An 18,657-nucleotide genomic window follows, 5' to 3' on the forward strand; every position below is an offset into this window, starting at 1 on the left:
TCCCGTCACCACAGAGGTCTCAAACTCCAGACCTCGAGGGCCAGACTTCATGAACATCCTGACCAGCAGGTGGCAGTAACCACGGACAGGGCCGCATACCGAGGGCCCTGGATCCGTTTGTCAGCAGCTGGATAAAGTTCCCAAAGAAACCACATAAAACTGCAGATTCTGGTGAAAATGTATTTAAAAGGTCAAAGCTACACTTTGTTAAAGAAATAAAACAGGTAGCCCCCCCCCCCCCCCAGCTGAAGGAGGACAGGTGTATCGATCACTTTGATGTATTGATTGATCAGTGATTGATTCCCGGTTCTCTGTGGGAGGGGGCCGGTGTCTTGGGGAGCTCAGACCCGGCCCAGGGGGTGCCATGCGGACTGTGGTCCTGCAGGATGCAGGTACTCTGCCAGCCCCCGACCCGCCGATCAGCATCGCAGCCCGGGCGGGGAGACCTAAGCCCCGGGTAGACCTGGCGACTTCCGCGGAGCCCGACTCCCACAGTCGCTTTCCTCCCCGGCCGCATCCCTGTCGGCGGCTGGCCGTCGGCACCTGGTCCTCAGCTGTCTCCCCACCGGTTCAGCATCTGGACCCGGACCAGATTTTAATCGGAGGGACGAGTTCCAGAAAAGGACGATGTGGTGGTGTAGTTTTTCTAAATGCTGTCTGAATTCAGACGCACTGAAATGTCCCTGCCTGTAAACCAGCTCCAGCGGCTTTGGCTGGTATTTTAGCCGCTGTCTCTGGTTTCATCCTCCGCCTTTGTCCTCATGTTTTCCCCCGGAGTTCCTCCCCCTGCGGCGCTGGGCGGAGTTTCATACCGGACTAGACGCTCCTTTTGTCGGATTCGTTTCGACCTGACTCCCCGGGGTTTACGGCTGAAAAAAACACACTTAGAAAGCCCCGAAACAATCCAAACGACCACAGGGGTGTGCAGTAATAACTCGCGTTTCCGTCTGACTCAGAAGGTAAGTGGTGAGTTGTGGTTTTAAACAGATTTCGGGGGTTTTCTGGTCGTTTGTCCCCGAGTCTCCTGAACATTCATGGCGGCTTCGCAGTGAAGGCTTGTGGGGCAGGAGCAGCCGTCCGGCCCGCTCTGCACCGAAATCACCAGGTATCGGGGCTGTGGTCGTTTTCCTGGCGCAGCAGAACATTTCAGCATTAAAACCTGAATATTTTTTATTTTTTCGGACGGCGACGCACTTTATCATCTGGGCAGTTTTGCAGAATAATGCGATTAATTCCTCTACACGTGTCAAACGGAGCTTTTGCCGCGTTTTGAAAAACCCTTCAGGTTTGTTCCGTGTTTGTATTTTCCGAGTTTATCTCGCAGTTTCCACATTTAACCGAAAACCTTCACGTTGCTCGCTCGAAGCTGTTTGCGTGCCAGCGGAAGCTACGTGGTGACTCCTGCCGGAGGACGGGCGCCATTACCGGGGCAGCTGGAGCCTGGCGGCCCGCTGCTCTCGGCCAGACACCCAGGCTGTGCGCACACGACCAGACTCCAGGTAGAAATCCTCCTTGTACCACGAAGGGCGAGGGATTTGAACAGAAATCCGTATTTAGGCAGACCGACCTCACGCTGTCCTCATTCCCGCATTAAACAGCCCGCAGGCCGGACTCAGCACAGCGAGGATCTGGGCTGCTCTCTGCCGCCCCCGTGTTTGTTCTCTGCAAACACACGGTGCTGTTTTTCTGGATTCATGTCGGACTGAAGGGCTGCTCAGGGAGACTGCGTGTCTGAGCCTTTGCTGTATTTGCACAGAAACGCGTTGGTTTTAAAGTGACCAACATAGACAGGTGTGCTCCCCAGGTGACGGCACGGCCAACATAGACAGGTGTGCTCCCCAGGTGACGGCACGGCCAACATAGACAGGTGTGCTCCCCAGGTCAAGGTACGGCCAACATAGACAGGTGTGCTCCCCAGGTCAAGGCACGGCCAACATAGACAGGTGTGCTCCCCAGGTCAAGGTACGGCCAACATAGACAGGTGTGCTCCCCAGGTCAAGGTACGGCCAACATAGACAGGTGTGCTCCCCAGGTCAAGGTACGGCCAACATAGACAGGTGTGCTCCCCAGGTCAAGGTACGGCCAACATAGACAGGTGTGCTCCCCAGGTGACGGCACGGCCAACATAGACAGGTGTGCTCCCCAGGTGACGGCACGGCCAACATAGACAGGTGTGCTCCCCAGGTGACGGCACGGCCAACATAGACAGGTGTGCTCCCCAGGTCAAGGTACGGCCAACATAGACAGGTGTGCTCCCCAGGTCAAGGTACGGCCAACATAGACAGGTGTGCTCCCCAGGTCAAGGCACGGCCAACATAGACAGGTGTGCTCCCCAGGTCAAGGTACGGCCAACATAGACAGGTGTGCTCCCCAGGTCAAGGCACGGCCAACATAGACAGGTGTGCTCCCCAGGTCAAGGTACGGCCAACATAGACAGGTGTGCTCCCCAGGTCAAGGTACGGCCAACATAGACAGGTGTGCTCCCCAGGTCAAGGCACGGCCAACATAGACAGGTGTGCTCCCCAGGTCTCGGTACAACCAGCATAAGCAGGTCGACCTAACGGACGCTTGCCCTGCGATGTCCCTGGCCGGCAGGCTGCGGAAAGGCTTCCTCTGCCGGCCAGGGACAACCAGGCTCCTGAATTAGTCATTGCCCCACACACACCGTGTGGTAAATGTGCTGGGAACATCAGGACCCGGGAACCTCAGGAGCACACCTGTCAGCTCACTCTGCAAACGAGCAGAAGTGCTGAATATTCTTAGAGCATCACCTGGCAGCATGTTTCAGTTTTCACAGAGCAGGCTGACATCGAGGGTCAGGGTTGGTCAGTTAAGCCCCAACAAACACATCCTGTTCGTGCCGACATTTCTGGCCACCAGGAGCACCTTGACGAAATTTGTGAAATGTGGGTTTCAGTGGGGGTGGAGGGTAACTCACCGTTTATACGTGGGTTCAGTTCGACACCACCTGAATCCTCATCATGTGTTGTGTCACACCTGTTTGCTGTAAATAAAGTTGTGTTAACCCTGTGTTTAGAGGTGCGAGAGGGCGGAGTCTTCTCCGTCAGGTGCTGCACGATGAACGGCAGCAGCAGCGTCTCCACGGCTCAGAGCGCCAGGGTCAAAAGTGAAGCAGGTAACAAACCAGTTGCTGTGACCTCAGCACCACCTGACACACTCACCAGTCAGACAGAGCTCACCTGCCTCTCATCCCAGGTGTGTTTGTGTCTGCAGAGGAGTGGAGCAAGGAGGACTGTCTGACTCTGCTGGAGAGGATTCGCAGTCTGCTGCCAGATGGAGACGCCATGAAGTATAAAACCACAGAGTCTCACTTCGACTGGGAGAAGGTCTGTTTCGGCAGCTTCACCGGAGACATGTGCCGCCAGAAATGGCAGAAAGTCTCATCTGAGGTATGACAGAGACCAGGAGCGTGTGGCCTTGACTGCTTTTCACCAAATCACGTGATGTCATTCCTTGAGTTAGACTTTACTTTTTGTAGGACCAGAGTTTTGAAGGTGAACACGCAGGGAGTTCTTCCCCTAAAACCTCTGAAACTGGTCAAGGCCACCCTGTGATGTTTCCCCTTTAAAAACCTTTATACATTACAATCCACAGTAGAGCTGAAGACTCTACACTTCTAAGTTTCTAATTAAACTCTCAGGACTTTCATGCTTTGCATTCTCTGCAGAAACACCATTAAAAATAGAAACATGTTTGTATGTGGTCCAGTCCATCAGGGTTTCCATAATGTTTCCAACATCGTTTTTCACCTCACAGACATGTGGATCATGAAACATGTTTGTGTTTCAGGTTCGTAAGTACAGAACAATGACGGAGCTCATCGTGGACGCCATCGAGTTTGTGAAGAACCCATACAAAGGAAAGAAACTGAAGGTGAGCTGAACCAGCCAGACTTTACTGGACCAGGCTGGCCCTGACCCGAGCACATGGTTGACTCTTCCTGACCGGCTGCTTGTTTGCCTGGATAAGTCAGCCAGTCACAAACAGCCAGTCCGATTCACTGAACTGTACAAACTAAAGTTCAGTTTCTGATCAACTGTTCACGTGGAGCTGTACACTCATGACCATTCATTGACATAAATGACCCAATAATTAACTGGTTCTATGACCTTTGACCCCTCTTCTGTTTAAACAGACTCACCCAGATTTTCCTAAGAAACCCCTGACTCCATATTTTCGCTTCTTCATGGAGAAACGAGCCAAATACGCCAAAATTCACCCAGAGATGAGTAACCTGGACCTGACCAAGATCCTGTCCAAGAAGTACAAAGAGCTGCCGGAGAAGAAAAAGGTGGGACGGGCTGGGGTGGGTCAGCTGAGTTCATGTTTAGTTCAATGTTTCCTTAGGAAAAGTTAAACTAGTCCTGATGAGTCGGTGCAAACACGGCCTGGTTCCTGAAAGTGGACTCTTTTGTCTTTAATGCTGATTCATAATTAACGTTTTATTTTTTTTAATGCAGCAAAAATACATCACAGAGTTTCAACGAGAGAAAGAAGAATTTGAGAAGAACATGGCTCGATTCAAGTGAGTTCCCTCAAAAATAGTTTATTGATGCCATCTTTATTGTAAACATGTGGTGTTAGCGTTAGCATGGCTAATGTCAGCTGACCGGCAGGGAAGACCATCCAGAGCTGATTGAGGAGCGGAAGAAGTCGGACCTGCCAGAGAAACCGAAAACTCCTCAACAGCTGTGGTACAACCATGAGAAGAAGACCTACATGAAGCTGCACCCAGAGGTATCTGCACACTAGGAACTAGTCCAGAACTTTAGATCACTTTTCACGGTCTGGGTCACATGCAAAAGACTCCAAGTGTGAAAGTGACCCAAACTAACCGTCTGTTGTGTTTCAGGTGAGCCAGAAGGAGCTGAAGGAGGCTCTGAGGAGGCAGTGGTCCCAACTGTCTGACAAGAGGAGACTGAAGTGGATCAGCAAGGCCCTGGAGCTCCAGAAAGACTATGAGGTACCAGACCAGTGTGGACTGAAACAGACAAAGTTCAACCAAAATACATTGATCCAGATCTGGATGCAGTACACCACACTGAACCCGGACAGACTGAACTAGACGGAACTGGACTGAATCAGATCAGGCACAGCCAGACTGGAGTGTTAACAAGGTTAGACTGAATCCCAGTGAACCAGATCCAATGAGACCAGACTGACTGAACAAGAGTAATCCCTTTTTTATGATAGTTCTGAGGCTGAAATCTGGTCCTGATAGCCCTGTGGTCAGGGCCGTATTACAACCAGAACCATGATTATCCTGACAGGAAGAATCAGATTAGTCTAAAGAGAAGTCAGCTCAGGAGCCTTAAAAGTTGCGACCCGAGTAGACATTGAGGTTCAAGCTTAAAATCCAAATTATTGTCAGCATTTTCTGATGATGGAGGATTCTGGACACCAGGCTCAGCAGGGATCTTGGGTTTGGGCTTTGGCAGCTGGACTGTGTATGTTTCTGTGTGTTTTGTGTAGGACAGTATGAAAGCATATCATGAAGCTCATCCAGATGTGAACTCGGAGGATCATGTTCGGTCAGTCCTGACCAAAGCAGAGCGACAGCTGAAGGACAAGTTTGACGGGCGACCAACAAAACCACCACCGTGAGTCCAGATTAAGTCAGACACATTAATGAGTACATCGTGCACCAAGCTAAGGGGTCAGGGCTACTAACATTAGCGTGTCTTCGACAGTAACGGGTACTCTCTGTACTGTGCGGAGCTGATGGTGAACATGAAGGACGTCCCCAGCACAGAGCGGATGGTGCTCTGCAGTAAACAGTGGAAAATGATGACGCAGAAAGAGAAGGACATGTTTCAGAAACGCTGCGAGCAGGTGAGTGTCTAATCGCCAACGTCAAACCAGGACTCACCGTTTCGTGGTAAAATCTCCTCTAAGTGTTTCTGTGGGATCTTTGTGTTTCTTCAGAAAAAGAAGCAGTACGACATCGACCTGCAGAGGTTTCTGGAGGTAAGACACAAACCACTTTTATTTTACTATGAATCAGGACAGATTATTGTGAAAAACGTTGACCAAGGAAGCTGATGGTTATTTTACTCAATACAGGGATGGAAACCAGATAAAACAAGGCTCTAGGGCTGAAGTGGGTTTTTTAGTTGGTTGTTTCTTTAGCAGGCTCTGGAGGGAGATTTGTAACTGGATTATTTTCATTTATTTTCCCCAAAATAAATAAATGTTTGTCAGAGCCTCCCGGAGGAGGAACGAGACCGGGTCCTGACCGAGGAAAAACTGGGTGGGACCAAGATGGGGACTGGTGTGGCCTCCAGTCCCCACAGAGCCAAGTCTCCATCTGTCAAGGTCTGAAAGCATCCTTTACTGCTGAGCTGTGGTTCTTTGGTTTGAATGTCCATCCCCGTGCCTGCAAATTAACCTGTGAGCTGTTTTAATCCCAGGAGCGGTGTCGGGAGGCGGAGCCAGAGCCGTGGGTACCTGCCGGGTCTCCAAAGGAAAGACGGGATGGGAAGAAGACGGCGAAGCTTCCAGAGACGCCAAAAACGGCTGAGGAAATGTGGCAGCACAGTGTGATCGGAGACTATCTGGCTAAATACAGAGTGAGCTCTAATTCTAGTTATTCCCAATTTTAATAGTTTACTGTAATTTCAAATATCACAATTTGTTGTTAAATCAGACTTAAATATTCCAAGGTTTACACCAACCTTTATGTAACACTGAGGGCACAAGGGTCCTCCAGCTTTTTCAGAATAAGTCTTGCAGCTGTCAACAAAATTAGGAGAAACATCCCTAAACCATGAGCAGTCAGCAGGAAGCAAACCATGTATAAATTTCAGTCTGGACTCGCAGGTTAAGAAACATTTTAAGTGGAAGGATGAGACGGTGATTGTGGTCCTGTGACTTGCACAGAGCGACCGCAGGAAGGCACAGGCAGCGATGGAGGCAGCCTGGAAGTCGATGGAGAAAAAGGAGAAGATCCCGTGGATCAAGAAGGCAGCGGAGGACCAGAAGCGTTACGAGGTTCAGTACCAACCTGTGGTCAGTGAGCCACGCCCCCACCCTTCCCACACACACCCTGACTCCACCCAATACCCTGAGGGTACAACCATGTCATTAGGAACCCCTGTGTCGAACCCAGCCGGTTTGTTACGACCCAGGTGGTTTATTAGGAAACCCCCATTTTGGACCCAGCTGGTTTATTAGGAATCTCTGTGTCGGACCCAGGTGGTTTATTAGGAACCCCCGTGTCGGACCCAGGCGGTTTATTAGGAACCCCTGTGTCAGACCCAGTCAATTTATTAGGAAACCCCATATCGGACAAAGTCGGTTTATTAGGAACCCCTGTGTCGGACCTAGTCGCTTTATTAGGAAGCTCTGTGTCAGACCCAGTCGGTTTATTAGGAACCCGTGTCGGACCCAGTCGGTTTATTAGGAACCCCTGTGTCAGACTGATCAGTCTAATCCAACAGTCCTGCAGTGAATCCTCATTCATGAAGGTGATGATGAAGTTTGTTTTCAGACTGTTTCACAGCTGTTGATCACTGTGGAGGCTGCAGGATGTTTCTTGACTCCCATGTTTTTTTCATGGTTCTGCCGATGGTTGGCGTCCTGCAGAGGGAGCTGTCTGAGATGAGGACTCCAGTGGCCGGTCAGGGTCAGAGGAAGCCCAAGTTTGATGGAGAACCAAAGAAACCCCCAGTGTGAGTCTGACCACCTGTTTTTAACAAAATATCTGCAGGAAGTGTTGCTACACTACAGATAATCACACCTCTTTAATGCTCTAGCTGGGCCTTGATTTGTTAACATATTTAAAACAACTTCACCTGACTTACAGCATTATCGACCCATTACACAGACACTTGGTTTCACTGAGTTTCAACCTTTTCAAAAGGTTTTAAAAAATTCGGACTCCTCGTACTGTTCGCTGCAGATTACTAGGGTCTGAAGTCTTGGTCCTGATCAGTTTACATGTGTATGAGCAGGTCATGTGACGCAACACCGCCATATTTGTGGTCAGCTGAGTGTTTCTCTGGAGAAACCTGCCCAGGCTCTGAGGGTTAATGTCTCAGGACAGTGAAGCAGGTTCACATTCATGGTTCTCACCTGCAGCTCTGCAGACAATAAGCCTGAGGATTTTAGATTTGTTGATCTGGGAACTGTGTAATGTGAATCTGACCATAAAACGTCAGTGGTCTCAGTAAGCAGCCCCATATGATGGAACTGGACAGTTTGATGTTCACCACGTTAGAGCATCTGGTTAAACACTGGGAACGTTGGTCACCAACAGCAGACGCCACATATTCAGACTTGCTGTGTAGACAGGACAAAATAACAAGTCAGGACGCGTCCTTGTTGCTAAAACACATCAGCTGTGTGTGAAAACCTGCAGATGCAGAGCAGTGCATTGTGGGACTGTTAGCAGTAAGGACATATAGTCAATGGAATTACACATTTAGCATTCAGACACAACTACAAGATGACAAGCATACAGGAAAGTGAGCAGTGAGTGACTTCGCCCACAGTCACCAAAGGTCACCAAACCAGGTGTGTAGTAACGCCCCCCCCTCCCTACTGTTTCTTCCAAAGGAGCGGGTATCAGATGTTCTCCCAGGAGCTGCTGACCAACGGGGAGCTGAACCACTTCAGTCTGAAAGAGCGGATGGTGGAAATTGGGAAGAGGTGGCACAAACTAAGCCAGAATCAGAAAGACAAGTACAAGAAGCTGGTGGAGGAGCAGCAGGTGGAGTACAAGGCTGAGCTGGAGGCCTGGGTCAAGGTAACCTGCTGCTTGATGGCTGCAGCACTCTGAGCTTCACACTCGCTCTTATTGTCGTATTAACTCCATGTATGCATGAAATGTAATGTTACTTTTCATTGCGTGAAAAATGAAAATCATCTTTTTCATTGAAATCACAAACGACAAAGCAAATGAAAACTAGATGCTGAGGGCCTGACTCTTGTTTCCATCCTGTCTTCAGTCTCTGTCTCCTCAGGACCGAGCCGTCTATAAAGAGTTTTCCTCCTCGGTGAGTTTCCTCTTCTCACTGTTTAACATTTTTGTCCACGGCTCTTTACCTTTTGGGTTAGCAGCATTAAAAATAATCTGTCACTAATGGTTTTACTCTAACAGGTTTAACATCTCGTCTGACATGTCAGCATGTTTATCCTTGTCTTCTGTTTTTTGGACTTTCCCAGAAACGTCGCAGCACCACTAAAGTCCGCAACAGCCCCGGAGCTAAAGTCCGTGTTACGGCGAAGGGGAAGGCGGTAGGTTCGAGAGCCACAACACCAGGGGTCGGGGTGGGCAAGAGGGCCATGGCGTACCGAGCTAAGGTAACAGGCTGCACAGAACACACACACACACACACACACACACCGCCTGAGGAGAAAAACGTCCTATATTATATGAAGTGGAATCAACATGTTTACAGTGATGGTCAAAAGTTTAAGAAAACCCATATTTTCCCGTTTTTATTAACTAATTAAAGGACAGAGCTAATAAACACTTGGACATAACCAAGAAATCATTGACATTTTGCAAATACCGATGTGCTCATAACTTGACAAGGCCCTGAAATACTGGGCACGTTTAAAGTTGATCACACAGAAAACCTTCTGTCACTGGGACAACACTGTTTTTCTACAGACAGAGGGTGATCAGCAAATGTTAGGACACCGGTAGGAATTTTAACATCAACATTCAAGGGTTCATTTCCTTCCACTGCTGCAGAACAGCTAGAAGTTGTTAACCAGTTACTTCTTCCCCGGAAAAGGCCTTTTTGTATAAATCAGACATTTACCTTTGTATCAGTTGAGGTTATTGAATGGACCTGAACTGCTTAAATTTAAAAAACTGGAAAGTAGTGGTGTTGTGAAACATTTGACTGGTATCTCAGCTTTTCTGTTTGTTATTGACTGAGCGTGTCAACATGTTGCACCCTCAGGCTGATTGTGAGGCTGTATCCGTCTGTCTTTTCAGCAGGACATGTCTGACTCGGATGAGGAAGAGGAGAAGAGCGAGTCGTCTGACTCTGATGAAGATGACGAGACGTCAGGAACCACAGACAGCGACGATGATGAGGTGAACACAAACATTCTTCATATTTCTTTCTCATGTTTGGAACAAGACTAGTTTGTTTAAAGGTGCTTTACTGAGGTTTTGTAATGACCCCTGACAGCTCTCACACAGAGACAGTACATCTGCATGTACAACCTTACTTTGAGGTAACAGGCAGAGTGCTACTTTGGGAACACCTGTAAAACTGGATGCACTCTGACGCTCATGCAGCATCTGACCCGAGTTAATCCAGATATTTTCTTAAAGGATGTTATCACCATAGCAACCACCTGGTACATCTAGCAACAGACCACTTTACCTCATGACTAGCTCTTTGTTAAACCACTTCCTGTTTTCTCATTTACTCAGAATGATGACGATGATGACGATGATGAGGATGATGAAGATCAGACCTCCTCTGAAGAATCCAGTGACTCAGACTCAGACTAGCTCCGCCCCCTTCCCCTCATTGGAGAGGACAGGCTGTGCAGGACACGCCTCCTCACATGCCAGTCATACCGGCGGACCAATGAGAAGTGGTGATTTTGCACTGCCCCTCCCACTTTCCTGTGAAAGGGGTGGAGCCTGATGGAGCCTTTTGTTACTCCTGTTTTTTGTTTTTTATGGAGTGTTTGTTGGTTTTTATCAGACAGACGTTTTAGATGGGCAGAGGTGTGTTTGTTTTAAGTGGGTGGGGCTAGGGGCGGCTTTGTACAGTTTTGACAGGCAGCAGGAGGGGCAGAGCGTATTGGTTGTCATTAGTTAGGGGGAGGAGTCAGTGTTCAGCCTCCAATCAACCGTCTGCCTGAAAAAATTAACAATTAAATGCACTTTTTTGCATTTCTGTTTCCTGATTTTATTGTGTGACCCCCAAACACACCAGTGTAAAACTTCCCCTTAAAAATCCCTTTATTCAGGGTGTAATCTCCCTTTAGTAAACCCTTAGTACCACACACACACACACACAATGAGACACCGTTGGTTTGGTTTCAGGTTTTATAGACATTTGAATGAACAGATTGATAGAATATAAACAAGCTTCTCTCCCCTCAAACATCTGTCCATCTCCTGATACACAAATAAATAATCTTACCTTTGACCCTGACACCCACACATCACACATCCTCTAGGCCTTTGGCACACATCATGTTACTGTGGTCACTCAGAGAACTACAGTACCCATCAGCCCCAGCTCCATTGTTTAATTTTATAAAAGATGCCCAAAGAACATGCAGCATCATTGTTACCATGGTTACCAAACGTTATAAAAGGTACTCCACCCCCCACCCCGAAAAAAGATGCATTTGTTCGTCCACACAGTGACCAATCAGGTCACAGCAAACATGACAACACGTTAAAGGACCAGTCTGCTGTTTTTCTGCTCACCATCTTACAAACGTAACTGCTGACAAATTAAGAAACCGTGTCCATGTTTCTCTGGTTGCTTTGATTTTTCAACAAAGCTCACATGGTCCTTGAATGCAGCAGTTTTCAATATTTTGGACACTTTTAGGCAAAAAAAAAATTAAAATGAAAGAAATCACTACCTGCTACCAGACCATTGTGTCGAGAGAAAAAACACTATAGGAAATGGTGCTTAACAGATGAATTCATGAATAAATCAGGAGCAAGTTTAAAACTGGTTTGGAAAGTGTTCACAAAGCAGCGTGATGGTCCTTTAAAAAGGTGTTAGTGCCTGACTGGAGTCTGAGAGGTGACCTGCACATTATTGATCACAGCGTGAGCTGTTTAGCTGCAACTTATTCATTTTCATTATTTATTCATCTGTAGATTTTTTTTTTTTTCTGACCACGCGTTTCGTTCAATGTGACATCTACACACATTGTCAGAGATTCAGTGACAGCACAGAGGGAGCTGATTGATAAAGAATCATTTAAAAGTTAATCAGTAATGAAACATGACCTTAAGGTGCAGATGAACCCTCAGACACACCTCTATTCAGTGCTCTGCTAACAAACTGCTGACCTCTGACCCAGACTGACACACACACACACGCACACATGCACAGCGTCATAGCGGGACGTCTAGCAGCTTCTTGTGCAGGTACTGCTTCACCTCCTCGATGCCGTTCAGCTTCTCCAGTTCGTGGTACGGAAGCTGGGAGGGGACAGAAAGATGACAGGTCACGTGACTGATTAAATACTCCGACACAGTCCTACATGCATGTGTTCAGCCTAGTTTAGCCACCAGATTGGAAGTCCACCTTCCAACAAGATGTTGTACTGAATGGCAGTGGTTCAGAGGGGACTGGTCCTGATTTTCCCTGACCCATGGTCAAGTGACACTGACCAGCCATCGTGCTCTACCCTAACCCCATAGAACACGTAACAAGGAGAACTTTTCTGCCTGGAAGATAAAATGTGAAGAGACGAGGCAGAAAATACTAACAGAGTAGCTGATTTGGAGTTTAAAATCTAAAACATGTAAATGAACAGTTTCTGATGTTGATAGTGCCTCACCTGAAGGATGATGTATCCCAGCAGCCTCAGGTGTCGGTCTCTCATGGCACGGGAACCAACCAGAACCTCAGAGTTGTGGCAGTAATGCCATTTATCATTGACGGACATGATGATCCTGCAGAGACCAGACACAGTTACTGCATGAAGTCTGTAAAACCTACAGATCTGTTCAGACCCGTTCCTTCTCTCAGACCAGATTTACTCAGTCTGGACTGACCTCCTGATCTGTCTCTGGTCTGTTGGGGGGTTGTCGGGATCTTTTCGATCAGGCGGGTGAAGTTGTGGTGGTGAAGGAGGCCCTCTGTCGGCCCCAGATCCCTCAGAATACGTCACGCCCTCATAGAAACCCGACAGCTCACAGTCTCTCTCTTGGCCCACTGTAGACCCCGCACCCCCCTCGTCTTCCAAGATCTTCCCAATGGAAAACTGAAAGAGTGAGTCTGGGGCTGCTGCCCCTGCAGGCCCCTGGGCCCCAGGTGGGGCCAGGCCATCAGAGGGGGGGCTGCTGAGCGTGGAGCTGTCCTGGCTCTCCAGAGAGTGCTCCTTCGCCAGACTGGAGTAGTACTCTGCTGCAGGGATGTAATATGAGCCATAATCCAAAGGGCCGTCATTAGTCCCAGGCCGAGAAGATGCAGAGGGCACTATGGCCCCCGGTGTGCTTCGGAGGTGGTGGGACAGGAAGGACCTGGGCTCCATGGCCCCACCCATTGCCTCAGCCACCTGGCATGGCTGTTCGGCACCCTCCTCCAGCACCGTGAATGGAGAGAACTTGTGAAATTCTGCAGTCACCACGGCAACAGCACCATCAGCTGGCTTGGACGCCACAGTGACACAGGAAGGTGGAACAATGCTCAGAGCCAGACCAGTGCCAGTCCGGATCGGTAAAACCCGACCAGAATTGTCCATCCACAGGAGAAAGTCTGAAGGGGACAGGTTAAGAAGGGGACCAGATAAGTACATTAAAAAAACTGCAGTACTTTGTGTGCACTTGGTGTGCAGTACCTGTGTAGTATCCTGGGGCGAGCACTTCGTCCTGTTTGTAATTTTGCTCTCCAACAAGCTGGCGTAAAGCCTCAGCCACCAAACCTTTGTAACTGAAAGAACAAACTGATCAGAGCCAGAACAACTTCAGCACAAAGAACAATCATCCCAGTTCTGCTCTAATTAAGCACATTGGGAAGAATCTGAAAAGCTGCAACATGTTTTGGGTCTGTGCTACACCAGAGTCGTGTACGTGTGTGTTACCTGTACTTGCGGTTGACTTCATCAGCAGTCAGGGCGTGGTCGAACATCAGGACCTTGTGGGCGTCCTGCAGACGTGGCCCGGCATAATCACGGTACTCCAGCTCCACAGCAGCATCGAGCAGAGACAGGTACCTCCGGACGATCAGAGCGTACGGACTGTCTGTGGGGATGGACACGGATTTTTGACCAACAATCTGCTTAGATGATGGTTTTACTGGGTGAACTGTGTTCTCATTAGTTGCAGTGACGTTTTACTGTTTGGGCTTTGGTACTGACTGGTGACATTGCTGATGAAGGCAGAGGAGAAGACTCGATGCAGCACCAGACCGGGGAAATGTCCCAGCTGGAACAGAGACATGAGGATGTTGACGGTGGCGAGCGGCGAGCTGAGCGCCTTCAGCTCCACCACTTCCTCCAGGCGAGAGAAGAATTGCTGTTCGTTGGATGGACGGTAACTCATCCTGCTGAACGGGAACACCAGCTTCTGGATCACCTGAGGACAGAGTGACACACCTGTAGAGTCCTGTAAACAAGTATGAACACCACAACCACCTGTCCTAGCCGTACCTTACTGTCCAGGTACTCGGCCTTCTTCACCAGGAAGTCTGCAATGGTGTCGAGCAGCCGCGTCTCTCTCAGTCGATGGCGAGCGATGTACTTGGCGATCAGGGCCATCGTGTACGGAGTGATGCTGTCCACCTTCTTTGGCAGTTCCTCTGACAGAGAGCAACACAGGTCACATGGTCAGGTCCAGGTGGTGAGTTCCTCTGCTTGTGTTATTCAGCACAAATCTCAGAAACTAACAGCAACAATGAACTAGAGTAGATTGGATTCGATTCAATGACTGATCTGCTGGCAGCTAAATTCAGGGTGTGTCACGGGTGTGTAATGTGTGTCAACTGTTGCTGCTGTCTCTGGATGGGCTTTGTACAGTATAACACACACAATCACAGGCTGCTTCCTTTAGGAAAATTGATTCATTCAGGTCAGATGCTAATGGATCTGTTCCTTCAGCCTTTTTATTAGCCAGTGTCAAAAGAGTCAGTGATCACTGCTGCTATAAAGTGTCTTGAGATGATTTTATGGATTTGGTGCTATACAAATACTGAACTTACATTCTCTTTCAGCTGTGTATAATTAATGATAATGAACCCTGACCTGCCAGGCTGCTGATGAACTTCTCCTGTCTGTTCTGGTAGAACAGGTGGGAGCTAAAGATTAACTCCAGACTCTTGTTGCTCGCCTCTCTAGCACACGCTGCCAACATCTCATCCAGCAGCGCCATCTCCTGGTCACGAACACCACTGACACTTGCAAGAGTGTGTTTGACCAGACGCAAGATCTTCCTGAAGGGGAATGAATGAAAAAACAGTTACACTTTCAAGTCTCACCTTTTAGTAAAGACCTTGTCGTCTTTTTAAAGACACAGTTTTCTCACCTGTTTGTGAGAAGCTGTTCAGGGTTTGGAGGGGTGTTGTTACTGTTCGTTGTGGTTGTAGCAAGACCGGTAGAAGCAGCAGCTTCCTGCGGCTGCAGCGAGCGCCACTTCAGTCTGTAGTATGAGAGCAGCAGGAAGAGCGTCTGCGGGTGGCGCTCCCTCTCCAGGTTCTTCTCCAAGCAGGCCAGGCAGGACTCAGTTAAGGGGTGCTGGCTGCCCGGGTGGAGTTTCATACTGGAGCTGAACACCATGGACACGTCCTTCTGGTTAAACTGGTTGAGTCTAGACTGAGACTCCGCCTCCAGCATCTGGACCACCTGAGAGTCGCTGGGAAGACCTGAATAATGAAAGTGAAGAAAGTGAGTTATAATCTTTTTACATGAGGATCATACGTTCATCACCTTACAACTCCTGAGTCAGGCTGAGGCATCTGTGCAGTCAGAGAGTCTCCTGTTCACACATGGACTCACCGAGTGCTGCCACGGCATACAGACAGTTGACAATGCTGAAGTTGTCAAACTTGGCACAGTCACTGACAATGGCGTTGCAGAGCGTCTGAAAGTCCTGATGCTCCAGGATCTGACGTCCATCCCCTCCCTCTGCTCCTCCTCCTGCAGCCTCCGTGTCAGTGTTGTCCCCTCCAGGTCGTTGCGGGGCCGTGGACTGCAGCAGTTGTCCGATCTTCTGCAGGGCAACAGGGTAGTGGTTGTGGGAGATCTTGGCAGGGTTCTGGGTAACCCAGCGCAGCACCTCGTCAGGCCGCCGTGACCGCTCGATCAGACGCTTCATGGTGAAGAAAGTGTCGTAACTCATCTTCTCGTGAATGAAGTTCCAGGTTTTCTTCTTGCTGCTGGTGGCAGCCCCTCCTCCTGTAGTCCCACCCCCGTATGTGTGGAAGTGGGCGTGGTGCTGGTAATGAGGGTGAAGAGGGGGTGGGGCCAGGTGGGTGGGCTGAGGGTGTGGGTGAGGATGGGGGTGAGGGTGGTAGTGATGATGGAAGTGTGCTCCTCTGTCGGGTCGCCCCTGGTACAGCGGGTAGGCGGGGGGAGGTGGAGCCGGGTGAGGGTGGTGAGGGAGGTGAGGGTGAGGGGGGTGGTGAGCCTCAAGCACGGCCAACCCTGCCCTTCGCCCCTGTTTAACTCCACCTCCTCCGCCTCCACCTCCGCCACCTCCCCCTCCTCCTCCTCCCCCCCCCCCCCACAGTGCTGTAGAGGCGGGTGGCGTACATGGCGATGGACAGGCGGCGAGCTCGGCTCAAGAGGCGCCCCCCAGTGGACAAACACAGCATAGTCCAACAGCCACGCCACCTGAAAGCAACAGCAAAGCACTCCTAGGGAGGAGGAGGAAGAAGGTTAAATGAACAGTTCAAACACCCACTTCACCCAGTCCAGTAACAAGTGAGCACAGGTCAAGTTTGAGAACTGTGAACAGTGTGTAGGAGAATCTCACAACAGTTCATCATGTTCGATTGTAGAGCTGCAGCCAATATTTTTATTATCATTTTATCTCAGGTTACCTGGTTTGAATCCAAAGTACCTGGATCCATTAAGCTCTGTTTAGTCTCAGTTTCCTGACTCTTCATACGTCATGTGATAACTCTGCTGTAAACAAACATGGCCCATCAGAGCATCATACTGGGCCGACTGACTGAACTGGACTCTTCGGACACGGGTCACGTCTGCTCACAGCTGTCGCTGATCTTATTCCACTGTCAGTTAATGGGACATGTCATTTCCCAGAGTTCCTGTCTCCAGATGTTTGGCCTGACCAGAGATTCAAGTCAAAAGGAGAAACATCGAATCTTATTTGAAACGTATCAGAAACACTGAAGCCAACACGGAGCTCAGAGCAGCTGCAGACAGATGTTCTGTAGAACGAGTGGCACATGGTCTTAGTGTGAGCACCTGAGACTGACACACTTGAGCAGTTACTCACCTGCTGCTATCACAGGAAGACTTTAACCAGTTTGAGGGTCAGCTTATTGATCTTAGCTTTCCCTTCAATCAACTCAGTCTGGTGGCTGCTCACGTCACAGCCCTCCTGCTCACCTGTCCTTCACCTGTCAGCTGACCTCAGACCTCCAGGCCCACAGGCTTCCACCACATTACGTCACAACTTTTGTCAAATAGAGAGGATGACGTCATGCTCTAAGTGACGTACCTCAGGTGTATTTTGCGGTTCAGGACAGCTTTGCTGACGTGCTGCTGCTATCCCGGTTAACAACTCACTGTTAAATGGCAGAGACTGCGGGGCTAACTGTAGCTACCTGCTAACCCGGGTTTAAACACACTCGCGCTAAGCTAAGCTAAGCTAAGCTAGCTGTCAGCTCGGATCCTCCACCAGCTGAAGGGTTAGCCTGTTAGCATCGGTGTGTCCTCGGGGTGCTAACGGGCTTTAACCCGGGTGACCCCGGTATCTGTGCCTGGCAGTGACTGTTTACCTCATAGCTCAGTTACACCTGCTGCTCCGCGCTGCTGAAACACCTGAGGCCGCTCAGACCGCGGGTTCACCGGGGAAAGACTCCGCCGTCCGCAGCTTCATTCCTCCTCGCAGCCTGCAGACGCCATCCTGCTTTACCCAGCATGCACCTGGCAAGGGCACCCCGCAGCGACACCTGGCGTCCTCCGTTTAAATCTATTTTAAAACACTTACACGTTTATATATTTTTATAAACTGTAGTTAATCGTTAATAAATTATTGAACAATTTGTAAAGGTCAGCTCTAAGACACTAATAACCAAAACCTATGGGTTGCCAGGTTTGTCTTTTTATTCCTTTAATTCATCTTCCAGAGAACTGGAAACCAGCTGCAGCACATCTGCACCACTTAGAAACTCATTAACAGCTGCAGAGCTAAAGAGCTACAGGACTGTTTATTAATATTTCTGATTAATAATGGCTCATTTGAACCTCACAGTTTATTACTGTGATGCTAAAAATTCTGCCTGCAGACTTATAGAATGTGTCAAACACATAATAACACATTGTTGTTGTTATTATGTTGTAACTTACATTGATCTAGCACAATCTTTGTCCAAACAGCATAACAGGAACTTTTTTTACTTCAAAATAAAAGCAGCTCTGAAGTTTACTGACATTTACTGTGTTGTTCTAACTGTATTAGGACACTTGACGGTTTTACAAGCTGATCAATAATGAGTCTGATTCTATGTACTGTATAAATAAGTAAATGGTACAAATATCAGTGTAATATATTGTATATAATGTATTTTGTCTGTTTATTTAACAGAGCTGTGTTACACACAGGTAATGGAACAGATGTCATGTCATGCTACTCTCTTGAATCAGGTCTGAGTGAGGTTTAAATGTGGTGAAGTGTGAACCTGTTAGTGAGAAACTTGTCTGATGAAAAGCTGTTCTGCTGCTGTGTTCATCCTGCTCTCTACTCATTTGCATTTTTTTAGTTTGGGTTGATTGACAGTTGAC

General features: G+C 48.8%; 2 protein-coding genes across 6 annotated transcripts; one reads left to right on the forward strand and one right to left on the reverse strand.

The window, feature by feature from the left end:
- The first annotated feature begins 603 nt into the window (after positions 1–603).
- Positions 604–10,888, forward strand: ubtfl (upstream binding transcription factor, like). 5 transcript variants are annotated; one of them, XM_026312764.2, is made up of 20 exons: positions 604–959; positions 3,038–3,136; positions 3,217–3,410; positions 3,811–3,894; positions 4,157–4,312; positions 4,482–4,546; positions 4,638–4,758; positions 4,874–4,984; positions 5,494–5,621; positions 5,712–5,853; positions 5,947–5,988; positions 6,223–6,336; positions 6,432–6,590; positions 6,901–7,029; positions 7,606–7,691; positions 8,578–8,767; positions 8,970–9,017; positions 9,187–9,324; positions 9,974–10,072; positions 10,418–10,888. In XM_026312764.2, the coding sequence occupies exons 2-20, from the start codon at positions 3,079–3,081 to the stop codon at positions 10,496–10,498; spliced, it is 2,145 nt and encodes a 714-aa protein (XP_026168549.1). In that variant the 5' UTR covers positions 604–959; positions 3,038–3,078; the 3' UTR covers positions 10,499–10,888. The 5 variants fall into 5 exon arrangements, with proteins under 5 accessions (XP_026168549.1, XP_026168548.1, XP_026168550.1 ...); XM_026312763.2 differs by having other exon boundaries at positions 609–959; positions 9,971–10,072; XM_026312765.2 differs by having other exon boundaries at positions 610–959; positions 3,235–3,410; positions 9,971–10,072; positions 10,418–10,498.
- Positions 10,889–11,801: 913 nt separating this feature from the next.
- Positions 11,802–16,673, reverse strand: fastk (Fas-activated serine/threonine kinase). Its single transcript, XM_026314627.2, has 11 exons — positions 16,661–16,673; positions 15,682–16,464; positions 15,212–15,548; positions 14,932–15,119; positions 14,341–14,489; positions 14,050–14,266; positions 13,774–13,933; positions 13,531–13,622; positions 12,746–13,448; positions 12,529–12,643; positions 11,802–12,166 (listed from the first exon to the last, which is right to left on the reverse strand). The coding sequence occupies exons 1-11, from the start codon at positions 16,671–16,673 to the stop codon at positions 12,080–12,082; spliced, it is 2,844 nt and encodes a 947-aa protein (XP_026170412.1). The 3' UTR covers positions 11,802–12,079.
- Positions 16,674–18,657: the final 1,984 nt, after the last annotated feature.

This window comes from Mastacembelus armatus, chromosome 17 (assembly GCF_900324485.2).
Source record: "Mastacembelus armatus chromosome 17, fMasArm1.2, whole genome shotgun sequence".
Lineage (NCBI taxonomy): Eukaryota > Metazoa > Chordata > Actinopteri > Synbranchiformes > Mastacembelidae > Mastacembelus > Mastacembelus armatus.

Excerpts from the sequence above, each read along its gene's own strand:
- ubtfl (XM_026312763.2), top strand. The coding sequence starts at position 3,079 with ATGAACGGCAGCAGCAGCGTCTCCACGGCTCAGAGCGCCAGGGTCAAA. Across the intron at positions 3,895-4,156 it reads ACAAAGGAAAGAAACTGAAG|ACTCACCCAGATTTTCCTAA; the intron begins GTGAGCTGAACC and ends CTGTTTAAACAG. Across the intron at positions 5,622-5,711 it reads CGACCAACAAAACCACCACC|TAACGGGTACTCTCTGTACT; the intron begins GTGAGTCCAGAT and ends TGTCTTCGACAG.
- fastk (XM_026314627.2), bottom strand. Across the intron at positions 14,267-14,340 it reads CCGAGTACCTGGACAGTAAG|GTGATCCAGAAGCTGGTGTT; the intron begins GTACGGCTAGGA and ends CTCTGTCCTCAG. Across the intron at positions 13,449-13,530 it reads CGCCCCAGGATACTACACAG|ACTTTCTCCTGTGGATGGAC; the intron begins GTACTGCACACC and ends TGTCCCCTTCAG.